The 15,095-nt window shown below is 39.7% G+C and overlaps 1 protein-coding gene across 3 annotated transcripts in view; it reads left to right on the forward strand.

Annotated features, from left to right (window-relative positions):
* Window positions 1–14,783, forward strand: part of LOC133578403 (glutaminase kidney isoform, mitochondrial-like) — a 52,392-nt gene extending 37,609 nt beyond the window's left edge. For 2 of the 3 annotated variants that reach the window (XM_061932801.2, XM_061932802.2), the window contains exons 15-18: window positions 6,242–6,303; window positions 6,378–6,454; window positions 6,525–6,588; window positions 12,489–14,783. In XM_061932801.2, coding sequence (XP_061788785.1) covers window positions 6,242–6,303; window positions 6,378–6,454; window positions 6,525–6,588; window positions 12,489–12,636 — 351 coding nt within the window. In that variant the 3' untranslated portion in view covers window positions 12,637–14,783. The remainder of the gene's footprint in view (window positions 1–6,241; window positions 6,304–6,377; window positions 6,455–6,524; window positions 6,589–12,488) is intronic. The other variant, XM_061932803.2, reaches the window with a different exon arrangement.
* Window positions 14,784–15,095: the final 312 nt, after the last annotated feature.

Genomic DNA, 15,095 nt, shown 5'->3' on the forward strand with positions numbered 1-15,095 from the left:
CAACGTTTTTCGTCGCCCAAACAGATTCTTTGGATACATTTGGATTTTAGCCACAAAAAGGTAATGACACCAATGTTATCTATTGGAATTGTTTAGTACTGTTATACTGTTAAAAGTGTTTATACTATTTATGCTTTCAAGTCCAAGTTGAAGAAATCTTGTTAAATGTTGACAGCATAACTACCAAAATACAGAAGTATGTCCTTAATATTTTTGCAGTGCTATTTCTGTTGAAAAGTTAAAATGATTACATTAGAGATGTGATGTGCCACTTTTCAAGTGTCTGATGGCTTAAATTAATTTCCATTAATTTTTCATATTTTGAATTCTTTTGAAAGGCTTACAAAAAAACTACATTTGAATTGTAATTCCATGCTATTGACAGGACTATTAATTTTAATGAAGTTAGCTTACCATGTTTACAGTATGATAATTGTGATAGAAATGTGAATTTTAGGCACAGAAAATGTTTTACAATTGAACAAGGCAGTAGATTATACAAGCTTGGACAGAAAGTTAATAATGACACCAATTTTTTTTTTAATGGAATTGTTTAGTACTGTTTTACCATTTGTTTACTGTAAAAAGTGTTTATACTGTTTATACTTTCAATTAACAAATTGAAGTCTTGTGAAAGGTTGACAGGATAACTGGCATTAACTGTCAAAATAATTTCAAACTATTGAAGTTAGCTTACAGAATAAACATGTCAATCAACCCATATGATTTTTGCTGTAATATTTTTGTTTTGAAAAGTCACTGTGACTGATAGAAAAGTGATGGTTTTAGCAACATTTTAACCTGTCTGAATGCTAATAATCATTTTGCGTCGGGGGGCGAACCTGAACCCCCACCAGGACTTTGTCCTGGACCTACCGGGGCCTGCGGCCCCTGGACCCTGGCTACTAGGTTTTTCTGATTTCAAAAGTTGGCAGGTATGCGGTAATATAATATACTGTATTTTTCGGACTATAAGTCGCAGTTTTTTTCATAGTTTGGCCGGGGGTGCGACTTATACTCAGGAGCGACTTATGTGTGAAATGATTAACACATTAGCGTAAAATATCAAATAATATTATTTATCTCATTCACGTAAGAGACTAGACGTATAAGATTTCATGGGATTTAGCGATTAGGAGTGACAGATTGTTTGGTAAACGTATAGCATGTTCTATATGTTATAGTTATTTGAATGACTCTTACCATAATGTGTTACGTTAACATACCAGTTGGTTATTTATGCCTCATATAACGTACACTTATTCAGCCTGTTGTTCACTATTCTTTATTTATTTTAAATTGCCTTTCAAATGTCTATTCTTGGTGTTGGCTTTTATCAAATACATTTCCCCAAAAAATGCGACTTATACTCCAGTGCGACTTATGTGCGTTTTTTTTTCTTTCTTTATTATGCATTTTCGGCCGGTGCGACTTATACTCCGAAAAATACGGTAAATCAGAAATCAGAGCTGATAGGATAGGAAATACTTCATTCATCCTACAATGGGGAAATTATGTGGTTGCAGTGCAGAGTCCAAAAGTCCAAAAAATTTTGGTAAGACACATTTCTACATACAGCTACTAAAGTCAAACACAACGAAACAACTAATAATTAGCAATAAATAATACATATTGCGCACATGCGAATGCACCATGCATAAAAAAGAACAAAACCAAAACACCCTTTCAATTGTTATGCCATCCTGTGTTTTTGTCCGATCATAATTGTGATCAAACATTTAATCATTCAATGATCTTGGAAATTTGAAGTATTAGTATCAGCATTGGCCTCATACTACTTGGTATTGGATCGATACCTACATTTGTAGTATCGCCTAAAACTAGAGATGTCCGATAATGGCTTTTTTGCTGATATTCCGATATTGTCCAACTCTTAATTACCGATTCCGATATCAACCGATACCGATATATACAGTCGTGGAATTAACACATTTTATGCCTAATTTTGTTGTGATGCCCCGCTGGATGCATTAAACAATGTAACTTTACCATGAATTGATTAACGTGGACTCCGACTTAAACAAGTTGAAAAACTTATTCGGGTGTTACCATTTAGTAGTCAATTGTACGGAATATGTACTGGGGCAGCGTAGCTCAGTTGGTAGAGCGGCCGTGCCAGCAACCTGAGGGTTCCAGGTTCGATCCCCACTTCCGCCATCCTAGTCACAGCTGTTGTGTCCTTGGGCAAGACACTTCACCCACTTGCTCCCAGTGCCACCCACACTGGTTTAGAAAAAATGTAACTTAAATAATGAGTTTCACAATGTAAAGCGCTTTGAGTCACTGGAGAAAAAAAGCGCTATATAAATATAATTCACTTCACTACTGTGCAATCTACTAATACAAGTTTCAATCAATCAATCAAAAACAAGGTTTTCCAAAATAAGAGAACAATTTCAACTCCAGTTATGGAAAAAAGTGCCAACATGGCACTGCCATATTTATTATTGAAGTCACAAAGTGCATTATTTTTTTGAACATGCCTCAAAACAGCTTGGAATTTGGGACATGCTCTCCCTGAGATAATCCTAATACCCATTACAACTATGGGAAATACTATACTTTGACTTTCACAAAGTGCTTTATTTTTTATTTTTTTTAAACATGCCTCAAAACAACAGCTACAAAAACAACGAAGGCACACAGCTTCAGTCCAGAGTATACTAGACGTCCGTGTTTTACCGGCGTACAGCGGCGTTTTAAAAAGTCATCCATTTTACTTTTTGAAACCGATACCGATAATTTCCGATATTACATTTTAAAGCATTTATTTATCGGACATCTCTACCTAAAACTAATGTAAAGTATCCAAACAACAAAATAATAAGTGATTATTGCATTTTAACAGAAGTGTTATGAACAGAAAATTAGCAAGTAGATTGATAATAGATTTGACAAAATAATACAAAAAGAAATATGTTACCGCATACATCAGCAACCAAACTAGGAGCCTTCAACGGTTTTAAAATGGTATTATTATCATTTACATACCAAATAATATATTGTGGTACAGTGTTTCCCACAGGACAGGCATCTATTTGTGGTGGTGTGGTCGGCGGGCGGGCGGGGGGGGGGGGGGGGGGGGGCAGCGGCGATGACCAAGAAGAACGCGGAGTTGGAATATAATTACAACATTTTATGTACATATTTATATACAGATTTGAACAATTAGTGATTCACTGAAATATATTTATTAATTGTGGTTCTTACAAAAAATATATCTTATAAAATATAAAAGCTAAAATGTCTCTTAAAGCTCTGCCCCTTTAATTAGTGAATACTAAATAATTTAACTTTAGCCTACTGCTACAACCATATTATTTACCAGCAACATGAAGTGAAACAGAGGCAGAGGTGTCCTGCCACAGTCAGTCAACCTCCTCCTCCTCCTCCTCCTGCTGCTGCTGCTGAACAGGTCGCACCTGTGGTCCGAACTGTAGGCCTACCTCCTCTCCAAGTCGAGCCCTTTTCGGCCGTTGAAAATATTTTTCTATACTCATCTGTGTGAAGGAGTGAACATCCAACATTAGAATTTATTACTAACGAGCAGAACCGCTCTATGTACAGTGCCGTCTAACCTTAAGCGGCAGCAGCTCAACACATGCAGGGTTCAACGTTAAGGTTTTTTTCTACTTGCCTGACTTCTCAAATCTACTTGCCCCAATATTTGTACTTGTCCTGCCTAGGTTTTTTTCTGGCTGTGTAGTGCTCATGGCTTATATCTTAATAGAATCCTTCCCGTTGACTATTTACAACACTACACAGTATTTATTATTATTATTATTATTATTATCTATAATTGCATTTAAATGGCATTGCATACATGTAAAATTAAATGCTATTTCACATTATTTGACCAGTAGCAGTTACACTCATCTGAACAGGTCAGCCACCTGTTTAAAGCCCAATCACAGTTGAAATCCTGAAATGAATGGTCTTTAATGGCCAAAACATTAACCTGGACAACATTTTAACAGCTGGTTGGCTCAGATTTTATTATTTTCATTGCATTCACATGCTGCAGTGGACAGTGGACAATTTAGCTTCAGTCCATGTGTGTTTATTGACAACATGGTTATAACCTGGACACGTTAGCTCGTCGGTATTGTAACATGTGACTGTTACTACGAGCGTCTGCCCCGGGCCACGAGTCAAACAGCGGCGGTGTTAATGAAGCAGCGTCAGGCTGCTCACCGTCAGTGAAACGCTCGGTGAAATCACGGATTAACGTTAAATATATGACGAGCCGCGAGCGATGCAGCTATAACCTATCTACTAGTGATGGGTTGATGAGGCGTCATGAAGCGTTTTGACACATTGCAAAACTGTATTGATACTGTGTCGATACTGTGTCACTAAATATTGACATCTGCTGGACATTAAAAATCCCTACAGGCAACCTATGGACCGACTCAACTGACACTGATTTTATGACCTAGTACAGTGGTTCTCAAATGGGGGTACGCGAACCCCTGGGGGTACTTGAAGGTATACCAAGGGGTACGTGAGATTTTTTTTTAATATTCTAAAAATAGCAACAATTCAAAAATCCTTTATGAATATATTTATTGAATAATACTTCAACAAAATATGAATGTAAGTTCATAAACTCAGTGAAGCACAAGCTCAGGTTTGTCACTAAAATGTCTGTCAAAAAGAACTGTGAAAAGAAATGCAACAATGCAATATTCAGTGTTGACAGCTAGATTTTTTGTGGACATGTGCCATAAATATTGATGTTAAAGATTTTTTTTTTGTGAAGAAATGTTTAGAATTAAGTTGATGAATCCAGATGGATCTCTATTACAATCCCCAAAGAGGGCACTTTAAGTTGATGATTACTTCTATGTGTAGAAATCTTTATTTATAATTGAATCACTTGTTTATTTTTCAACAAGTTTTTAGTTATTTTTATATCTTTTTTTCCAAATAGTTCAAGAAAGACCACTACAAATGAGCAATATTTTGCACTGTTATACAATTTAATAAATCAGAAACTGATGACATAGTGCTGTATTTTACTTCTTTATCTTTTTTTTTTCAACCAAAAATGCTTTGCTCTGATTAGGGGGTACTTGAATTCAAAAATCACAGGGGGTACATTGCTGAAAAAAGGTTGAGAACCACTGACCTAGTATTTACAATAATATAAACCAAGTCATTGTATTTTATTTAGGATTATTTCATAACTTCATTTAAATAAAAATATATTTTTTGTCTTTTTTAGATACAGTCAAATAATGTGAACATGTATCATAACATGGAAATCTAAGAGAACGTGTTGTGAATGAGGATGCTTGTGGACCTGGAAATTATTATTTATTTATTTTTACACATTTTTATTTAAAAAAAACAGTTTTTCCAACGTATTCAATTTTAGACGCTTTCTCTTCTTAGTTATTATTTCTCCGGCTGTAGAAAAGAGCCGCTCACAGGGCACAGAGGATGCGTCAGTGCGACACAGTTCGCGTATCGGTCACGTGACCAAAACAGCTCATGATCGGTCACGTGACTTTCTAAAAGCGGTACGCGCACCGGCACAGGGTTTCGCTCTATGAGCTCGACGCATGCGCCGATGCATCGGTGTTGCCGGACCCATCACTACTATCTACCTATAACACCTGTAAAAATGAAGCAATGCTACCACGCTAGCAAGCGTTAGCTAGCCGGCTATGAGCCACCAAGCTGCTAACTGTCGCCAAAAGGCACCATTTAAGTTTTTTTCCCCATGGCATCCTGGATCAAGGCTTTCAGCAGCTTTTGGACGTTTGAGGTAGAAACGTAGGTAGCGCCATCATTATGAAAAGTAGCCGGCGAGTATTTTGATTGATTCCGTCCGTCCGTCCGTCCGTCCGTCCCTCTTCTTCTTCTTCTTCTTCTGGCCCACCAGGTGAATTAAGTGCTATTGCATAGTGCATAGTAGGCTACCGCCACCTACTGCACCTGAGGTGTAACTACAAGCAACATTCACAGACAGTCCCATTGCTTTTATGAGCGGTCGACCGAGTCAAAAGCCGAAAAATCCATTTGTGGCGGACGTAATTCTTTCGTGGCGGGCCGCCACAAATAAATGAATGTGTGGGAAACACTGTGGTATATATCGTCATCGCAGAAGGCTGCAATATGTATCACGATATAGAGTCTAAGCCGTATCGCCCATCCCTCTTGCTTGTTTACTGATCTTAACCGGAGTCAATCCCCCTCTTTTGCTGCCTTTCAGGTGAAGTCAGTGATTAATCTGTTGTTCGCTGCCTACACTGGGGACGTGTCTGCTCTAAGGAGGTACAGCATCTTCACACAAGTCATCTATGTCAATGCCTCCTTGCATATCTGGGCTTTGTTTGCTTGTGATGCAGGTTTGCCTTGTCCTCAATGGACATGGAGCAGAGGGACTACGACTCCAGGACGGCTCTGCATGTGGCAGCGGCCGAAGGTGAACCTCTGCCAATTCAGGATGTTTCTGTTTGGCGAACTTATCTGTGTGTGTTTGTGTGTCTGTTTAGGCCACGCTGAAGTGGTTCGCTTCCTGCTTGAGGCCTGCAAGGTCAACCCAATTCCCAAAGATAGGTAAATACTGTAGGAGTGGCTTAAACACATTATGTCAACAAGAAACTGGGTACCATAATGGCACCTGAAAAACCAAACTTGACCGAAAAACTAAGTAGCTATCCATGCCTCAGGCGAAAGTGATGTAAATGATTTAGCGTCTCGACAGGCACACAGTCTGTTTATGAACTTTATTATAGAATAGAATAGAAAGTACTTTATTGATCCCTGGGGGAAATTGAGCACCACAGTTCGCTCACAATAAACACTTAGGTATTTCTTTACATGTGAATAATATAAATACAGTTTATTATACAGCATTATTCACATGTGAATAATATAAATACAGTCTATTATACAGCATTATTCACATGTGAATAATATAAATACAGTCTATTATACAGCATTATTCACATCCATCCATCCATCCATCTTCTTCCGCTTATCCGAGGTCGGGTCGCGGGGGCAGCAGCCTAAGCAGGGAAGCCCAGACTTCCCTCTCCCCAGCCACTTCGTCCAGCTCTTCCTGTGGGACCCCGAGGCGTTCCCAGGCCAGCCGGGAGACATAGTCTTCCCAACGTGTCCTGGGTCTTCCCCGCGGCCTCCTACCAGTCGGACGTGCCCTAAACACCTCCCTAGGGAGGCGTTCGGGTGGCATCCTGACCAGATGCCCGAACCACCTCACCTCGCTGGGGGGGAAGGAGCCTGAGCTAGTGCGCGAGGTGGAGAAGTTCCGGCTAGATATAGTCGGACTCACTGGAACCAGTTCTCTCGAGAGGGGCTGGACTTTCTTCCACTCTGGCGTTGCCGGCAGTGAGAGGCGACGGGCTGGGGTGGCAATTCTTGTTTCACCCCGGCTCAGAGCCTGCACGTTGGAGTTCAACCCGGTGGACGAGAGGGTAGCTTCCCTCCACATTCGGGTGGGGGAACGGGTCCTGACTGTGGTTTGCGCTTACGCGCCAAACCGCAGCTCAGAGTACCCACCCTTTTTGGATTCACTCGAGGGAGTACTTGAGAGTGCTCCCCCGGGTGATTCCCTCGTTCTACTGGGGGACTTCAATGCTCATGTTGGCAGCGACAGTGAAACCTGGAGAGGCGTGATTGGGAAGAATGGCTGCCCGGATCTGAACCCGAGCGGTGTTTTGTTATTGGACTTTTGTGCCCGTCACAGATTGTCCATAACGAACACCATGTTCGAACATAAGGGTGTCCATATGTGCACTTGGCACCAGGACACCCTAGGCCGCAGTTCCATGATCGACTTTGTAGTTGTGTCATCGGATTTGCGGCCTCATGTTTTGGACACTCGGGTGAAGAGAGGGGCGGAGCTTTCTACCGATCACCACCTGGTGGTGAGTTGGCTACGATGGTGGGGGAGGATGCCGGACAGACCTGGCAGACCCAAACGCATTGTGAGGGTGTGCTGGGAACGTCTGGCAGAGTCTCCTGTCAGAGAGAGTTTCAATTCCCACCTCTGGAAGAACTTTGAACATGTCACGAGGGAGGTGCTGGACAATGTGAATAATATAAATACAGTCTATTATACAGCATTATTCACATGTGAATAATATAAATACAGTCTATTATACAGCATTATTCACATGTGAATAATATAAATACAGTCTATTATACAGCATTATTCATATGTGAATAATATAAATGCAGTCTATTATACAGCATTATTCACATGTGAATACTATCAATACAGTCTATTATACAGCATTATTCACATGTGAATAATATAAATACAGTCTATTATACAGCATTATTCACATGTGAATAATATAAATACAGTCTATTATACAGCATTATTTACATGTGAATAACATAAATACAGTCTATTATACAGCATTATTCACATGTGAATAATATAAATACAGTCTATTATACAGCATTATTCACATGTGAATAATATAAATACAGTCTATTATACAGCATTATTCACATGTGAATAATATAAATACAGTCTGTTATACAGCATTATTCACATGTGAATAATATAAATACAGTCTATTATACAGCATTATTCACATGTGAATAATATAAATACAGTCTATTATACAGCATTATTCACATGTGAATAATATAAATACAGTCTATTATCCAGCATTTTTCACATGTGAATAACATAAATACAGTCTATTATACAGCATTATTCACATGTGAATAATATAAATACAGTCTAATATGATATTCACAATTTTGGAATTAAAGTTGTTTACAAGATCATCAGCATGACATGGGTTTAGAGGTGGTAGTGAGGAGATGCCGATTTAAAGAGGACATTAGCATGTTCATTTATGTACCGCTTTTTGACATTCTTTGATTCTGTTTGTGTGTCCGGAATTACAGAAATATTAAAGAAAACACAGAAATGATCAGACAATGAAGGATCAATCACAAGAACATCAGAAACATTGAGACCCTTTGTGATAATCAGGTCCAGAGTGTGTCCGTTACAATGAGTAGCCTCTTCCACACGTTGAGACAGTTCAAATGTGTCTCAAATAGTAAAAAGTTATTTTGCGCCCTTGTCATTCAAATCGTCAATATGAAAATTAAAATCACCAGTTATAACCAGGCAGTCAAAGTCAGTGGAGATGCTAGACAATAATTCAGTAAAATCATCGAAAAAATTTGCAGAATATTTAGGTGGCCTGTAGATAATTAACAGTAGAATTTTGGGAGAGCATTTCAACTCAGCACACAGGTATTCAAATGATGTAAAATCACCAAGTGACATCTGTTTCCCCTGAAACATGTTTTTAAATATAGCAGCAACCCCTCCACCTCTTTTCCCCGATCTACATATATCAATACAGTTATAGTTGGGGGGTGCTGTCTCGATCTGTTATTTTGTTCCAGCCATGTTTCAGTTAAAAACATAAAATCAAGTTTAGAAGTGGTAATAAAATCATTGACTAAAAATGATTTGTTATTCAGAGACCTGACATTGAGCAGACCCATCCTGAAGGTGTTATTGACAGGCTTTGATGTTGGCTTTGATTTGGAGAGAATAGGAATGAGATTGTTTAGGTTAGCAGGGTGGCTAAGTTTCCCAAAGTTTACTCTCTTGGCAGTCACAAAAGGAATGTAGAAGGTGCCATGATTTGATGTAGGCACCCTGGGGGGGGCCCAGCTGATAATGTGGTCTACTGCTGAACCCTTTTCTGTATCAGAAATATTCAGGACTGCTGCCAGGGCGAGGCGGGGTTTGCCGTAAGGGGGAGGGGGAGTGAGCAGCGTCAGAGCTGGGATGAACTAGCAAGAAACAGGTTAATAATGAATAAAGCAAAACATGTTCTGGACCAAAAATCACTTCATATTCTCTACTGCTCGCTAGTCTTACATATGAGTTATTGTGCAGAAATATGGGGAAATAACTACAAATGTGCACTTCATTCACTAACTGTGTTACAAAAAAAACTAATTATAATTATAAGAATACATAATGTTGGATATAGAAAACATACAAACCCTTTATTTATTAAATCACAAATATTGAAATTACACGATTTGGTGAATTTGCAAACATCTAAAATGATGTACAAAACAAACTATAACCTCCATCCATCCATCCATCCATCTTCTTCCGCTTATCCGAGGTCGGGTCGCGGGGGCAAGAGCCTAAGCAGGGAAGCCCAGACTTCCCTCTCCCCATCCACTTCGTCCAGCTCCTCCCGGGGGACCCCGAGGCGTTCCCAGGCCAGCCGGGAGACATAGTCTTCCCAACGTGTCCTGGGTCTTCCCCGCGGCCTCTTACCGGTCGGACGTGCCCTAAACACCTCCCTAGGGAGGCGTTCGGGTGGCATCCTGACCAGATGCCCGAACCACCTCATCTGGCTCCTCTCGATGTGGAGGGGCAGCGGCTTTACTTTGAGCTCCTCCCGGATGGCAGAGCTTCTCACCCTATCTCTAAGGGAGAGCCCCGCCACCTGGCGGAGGAAACTCATTTCGGCCGCTTGTACCCGTGATCTTGTCCTTTCGGTCATAACCCAAAGCTCATGACCATAGGTGAGGATGGGAACGTAGATCGACCGGTAAATTGAGAGCTTTGCCTTCCGGCTCAGCTCCTTCTTCACCACAACGGATCGATACAGCGTCCGCATTACTGAAGACGCCGCACCGATCCGCCTGTCGATCTCACGATCCACTCTTCCCCCACTCGTGAACAAGACTCCGAGGTACTTGAACTCCTCCACTTGGGGCAAAATCTCTTCCCCGACCCGGAGATGGCACTCCACCCTTTTACCCAATAATGTACAACAATACTTAGAAATATAACCTTAGAGGAAAATCTAATTTAAAACATTTGTATGCGCGTACAACACTCAAAACCTTTAGTATATCAGTATGTGGAATTAAATTATGGAATGGATTAAGCAAATAAATCCAACTAAGCACCAATATGATTCAGTTTAAGAGACTGTTCAAACTACAAGTGTTCACAAAGTACACAGAAGAACAATTATGATGAACATATTGAACCTTTTTGTTTGAGTTAAAGATTATTTATGTATGTATTTGTTTACTTACTATGGGATATTATTTATTTATTATGTATTTATTCACTGTTCTGTTATAGACAACAAGGAAAAGGGGTAGGATTAAATAACCTCTGTTTCTTCCTGCTCCTTTTCGGACGTGCTGTAATGAAACAACTGGAAATATGTGATGCGTTACATTGTATCGTATGCATGTTTGACATAAACTGAAACTGAAACTGAACTGAATAGCGTCAATATAGACTCAATAACTCTATAGGTACTTTAAGGTGGGGTATATCACTGCAAAAAGTGAAATCTAATTAAGATGAAATATCTCAAATAAGGGTGATATTTGCTTATTTTCTGTCTGATAAGATCATTCTTCTCACTAAGCAGATTTTATGTTAGAGTCTTTTACTTGTTTTAAGTGTTTTGGTCCTAAATGATCTCAGTAAGATATTACAGCTTGTTGCTGAGATTTGATGACCTATATTGAGTAAAACATGCTTGAAACTAGAATATCAACTGTTGCAAAGCTGTGTCATCAACACTCACAAGTATAAAACTACTTTTTTAAAGTAATCATTTCTTATTTCAAGAATGAAAAAAAAAAATCATGACTTTGACACAATTGTGTCTCATAATTAAAACAGATGACAGCTAAATGGACTTTGCTGTTTTATTTTCAATGAAACAATAGAAAATAGGTACTCATATAGTAGTACATTTGGCACAGTACAGTAAACTGACAGTTAATATTTAAACAATTAACATTTCTAACAATTTTGAACAGAAATAGTTCATGCACATTCAGATAAATTCCTCAAAATTACAATTAAAAAAAATGTGGCCAGGGGCCGGGCTGTATATATGCGCACTAATTGACTGAAAGAGCACGCACTTGGCGCGATGATGTCATGTTATCCATGGAAAAATGCATTTTAGACAATAAGATTTGCCTGAGCGGCTAGGAGACCCCGAGAGTAACAAGCGGTTGCCTTGTTGCCTTTCCATTAAGAACAATAAACTATTTTTTAGTATAAGTTTGCTGGTTTCAAGAAATGTAATGCCGAGCGCATATCATTATGTCAAGATAATGGCACTAGCATTTACTTCATTTAAGAATATTTTTCAACATATTGAGCAAAAAGGTCTTTTTTTTTTCTACCAAGAAAAGTGCACATTATTAGTGAGAATATACTTATTTTAAGGTATTTTTGGGTTCATTAAGGTTAGCTAATTTGACTTGTTTTGGAAAGTCTTGACAAGCCAAATGTTCTTGTTCTATTGGCAGATAATTTTGCTTAGTTCAAATAAAATACCCCTCATTTTTGTATTTTTTTTTCTTGTTTTTGAACACTGACTTTTTGCAGTGTACCACTGTCAATAAGAATGTGATGGAATATTAATAAGCATTGTCACGTCCTGCGGCAGGTGGGGCAACACACCGATGGATGAGGCAGTCCACTTCGGCCACCACGACGTGGTCACCATCCTGCGTGATTACCACAACCTGTTCAGTCCTCAGGAGAGCCCGGCGACAAAGGAAAACGCGGAGAAAAACTTGGATGGCATGCTGTGAAATGTCAGGTGTTTCTAGACAGAACGTCATTCTGTTCCGATGACAAAAAGTCTTAATCTTGTTGTTAGCTGGTGTCATGCCGGGTTTCTCCACGTGTACTTCTACTGTATTCTTTGATCCGCTTTACTTTTGTGACACACCCGGGAAGATGTTACCAGCCAAACGCTGAATGCTGGCTTCATTTAGCGGCTGCCGGTTTTCTTTGAACTCTGAAAAGTACGTAGACTAGTAGGGATGTCCGATAATATCGGACTGCCGATATTATCGGCCGATAAATGCTTTAAAATGTAATATCGGAAACTATTGGTTTCGGTTTCAAAAAGTAAAATGTATGACTTTTTAAAACGCCGCTGTGTACACGGACGTAGGGAGAAGTACAGAGCGCCAATAAACCTTAAAGGCACTTCCTTTACGTGCCGGCCCAGTCACATAATATCTACAGCTTTCCACACACACAAGTTAATGCAAGCCATACTTGGTCAACAGCCATACAGGTCACACTGAGGGGGGCCGTTTAAACAACTTTAACACTGTTACAAATATGAACCCACACCAAACAAGAATGACAAACACATTTCGGGAGAACATCCGCACCGTAGCACAACATAAACACAGCAGAACAAATACCCAGAACCCCTTGCAGCACTAACTCTTCCGGGACGCTACAATATACACCCCCTGGTACCCCCTACCTCAACCCTGCCCACCCCCCAACCCCGCCCACCTCAACCTCCACATGCTCTCTCAGGGAGAGCATGTCCCAAATTCCAAGCTGCTGTTTTGAGGCATGTTAAAAAAAAATAATAATGCACTTTGTGACTTCAATAATAAATATGGCAGTGCCATGTTGGCATTTTTTTCCATAACTTGAGTTAGACTTAGACTTAGGAAATCTTTATTGTCCCCGAGGGGCAATTTGGTTTGCAGCAGTAGTCATTAAAAACAAGGTACAACAGTAAAAACGAGGTACAACAGTAAAAACAAGGTACAACAGTAAAAACATGGTACAAATACATAAAATACATACAACATACAAACCATCATGAAGGCATTGAGCTAAAAACTAAAAACATTTGTAATACAATAAAAACTAATCATCACATGTCGCTTCCCACTAAAGTGACTGCATAGCAGCTAAGCTTGTTTAAGAAGCTCATTTATAAAGTCAACAGCTGAGGGAACAAAGGATCTTATGTATCTGTTGTTTTGGCCTTCCTATTACTGGGGGCGTACCTGCATCCTGAGGGCAAGAGTCTAAACTCTGAGAAGAGAGGGTGCTGAGGGTTGACCAGAATGGCCTTTGCCTTCTGGATGACTCTGGCCTGATAGATCTGGTTCAGGGGGTTCAAGGTAGTGCCTGTGGTCTTTTGGCACACCTTGATTACACCACCTAGTCTGTTTTCATTGGCCACACTGAGGTTACCAAACCAGGAAGTGATAGAAGATGTTAAAATAGACTCGATACATGATGAATAGAACATCCTCATCAACCTGAAAGCCCCTCAGTCTCCTCAAGAAAAACAGCCTCTGATTGGCCTTCTTGCAAATACGGTCAGTGTTGGCATCAAAGGTCAATTTGTTGTCTAAAATTGTGCTTAGATACTTGTATTCACGGACTATCTCAACAGCAGAGCCATTAATGAGAATGGGTGAGTTGATTTATTTTGGAAAACCTTGTTACATTGTTTAAAGGGGAACATTATCACAATTTCAGAAGGGTTAAAACCATTAAAAATCACTTCCCAGTGGCTTATTTTATTTTTCGAAGTTTTTTTCAAAATTTTACCCATCACGCAATATCCCTAAAAAAAAAGCTTCAAAGCGCCTGATTTTAACCATCGTTATATACACCCGTCCATTTTCCTGTGACGTCACACAGTGAAGCCAACACAAACAAACATGGCGGATAGAACAGCAAGATATAGCGACATTAGCTCGGATTCAGACTCGGATTTCAGCGGCTTAAGCGATTTAACAGATTACGCATGTATTGAAACGGATGTTTGTAGTGTGGAGGCAGGTAGCGAAAACGAAATTGAAGAAGAAACTGAAGCTATTGAGCCATATCGGTTTGAACCGTATGCAAGCGAAACCGACGAAAACGACACGACAGCCAGCGACACGGGAGAAAGCGAGGACGAATTCGGCGATCGCCTTCTAACCAACGATTGGTATGTGTTTGTTTGGCATTAAAGGAAACTAACAACTATGAACTAGGTTTACAGCATATTAAATACATTTGGCAACAACATGCACTTTGAGAGTGCAGACAGCCCAATTTTCATCAATTAATATATTCTGTAGACATACCCTCATCCGCTATCTTTTCCTGAAAGCTGATCTGTCCAGTTTTGGAGTTGATGTCAGCAGGCCAGGGAAGCTAGGGTCTATATTCTTCTCTTGATCATCTTCGGTGGCATAAGGGACGGTGTGAGCCAAGACATCCAGGGGGGTTTAGC

This window comes from Nerophis lumbriciformis, linkage group LG38, assembly GCF_033978685.3.
Source record: "Nerophis lumbriciformis linkage group LG38, RoL_Nlum_v2.1, whole genome shotgun sequence".
Taxonomy (NCBI): domain Eukaryota; kingdom Metazoa; phylum Chordata; class Actinopteri; order Syngnathiformes; family Syngnathidae; genus Nerophis; species Nerophis lumbriciformis.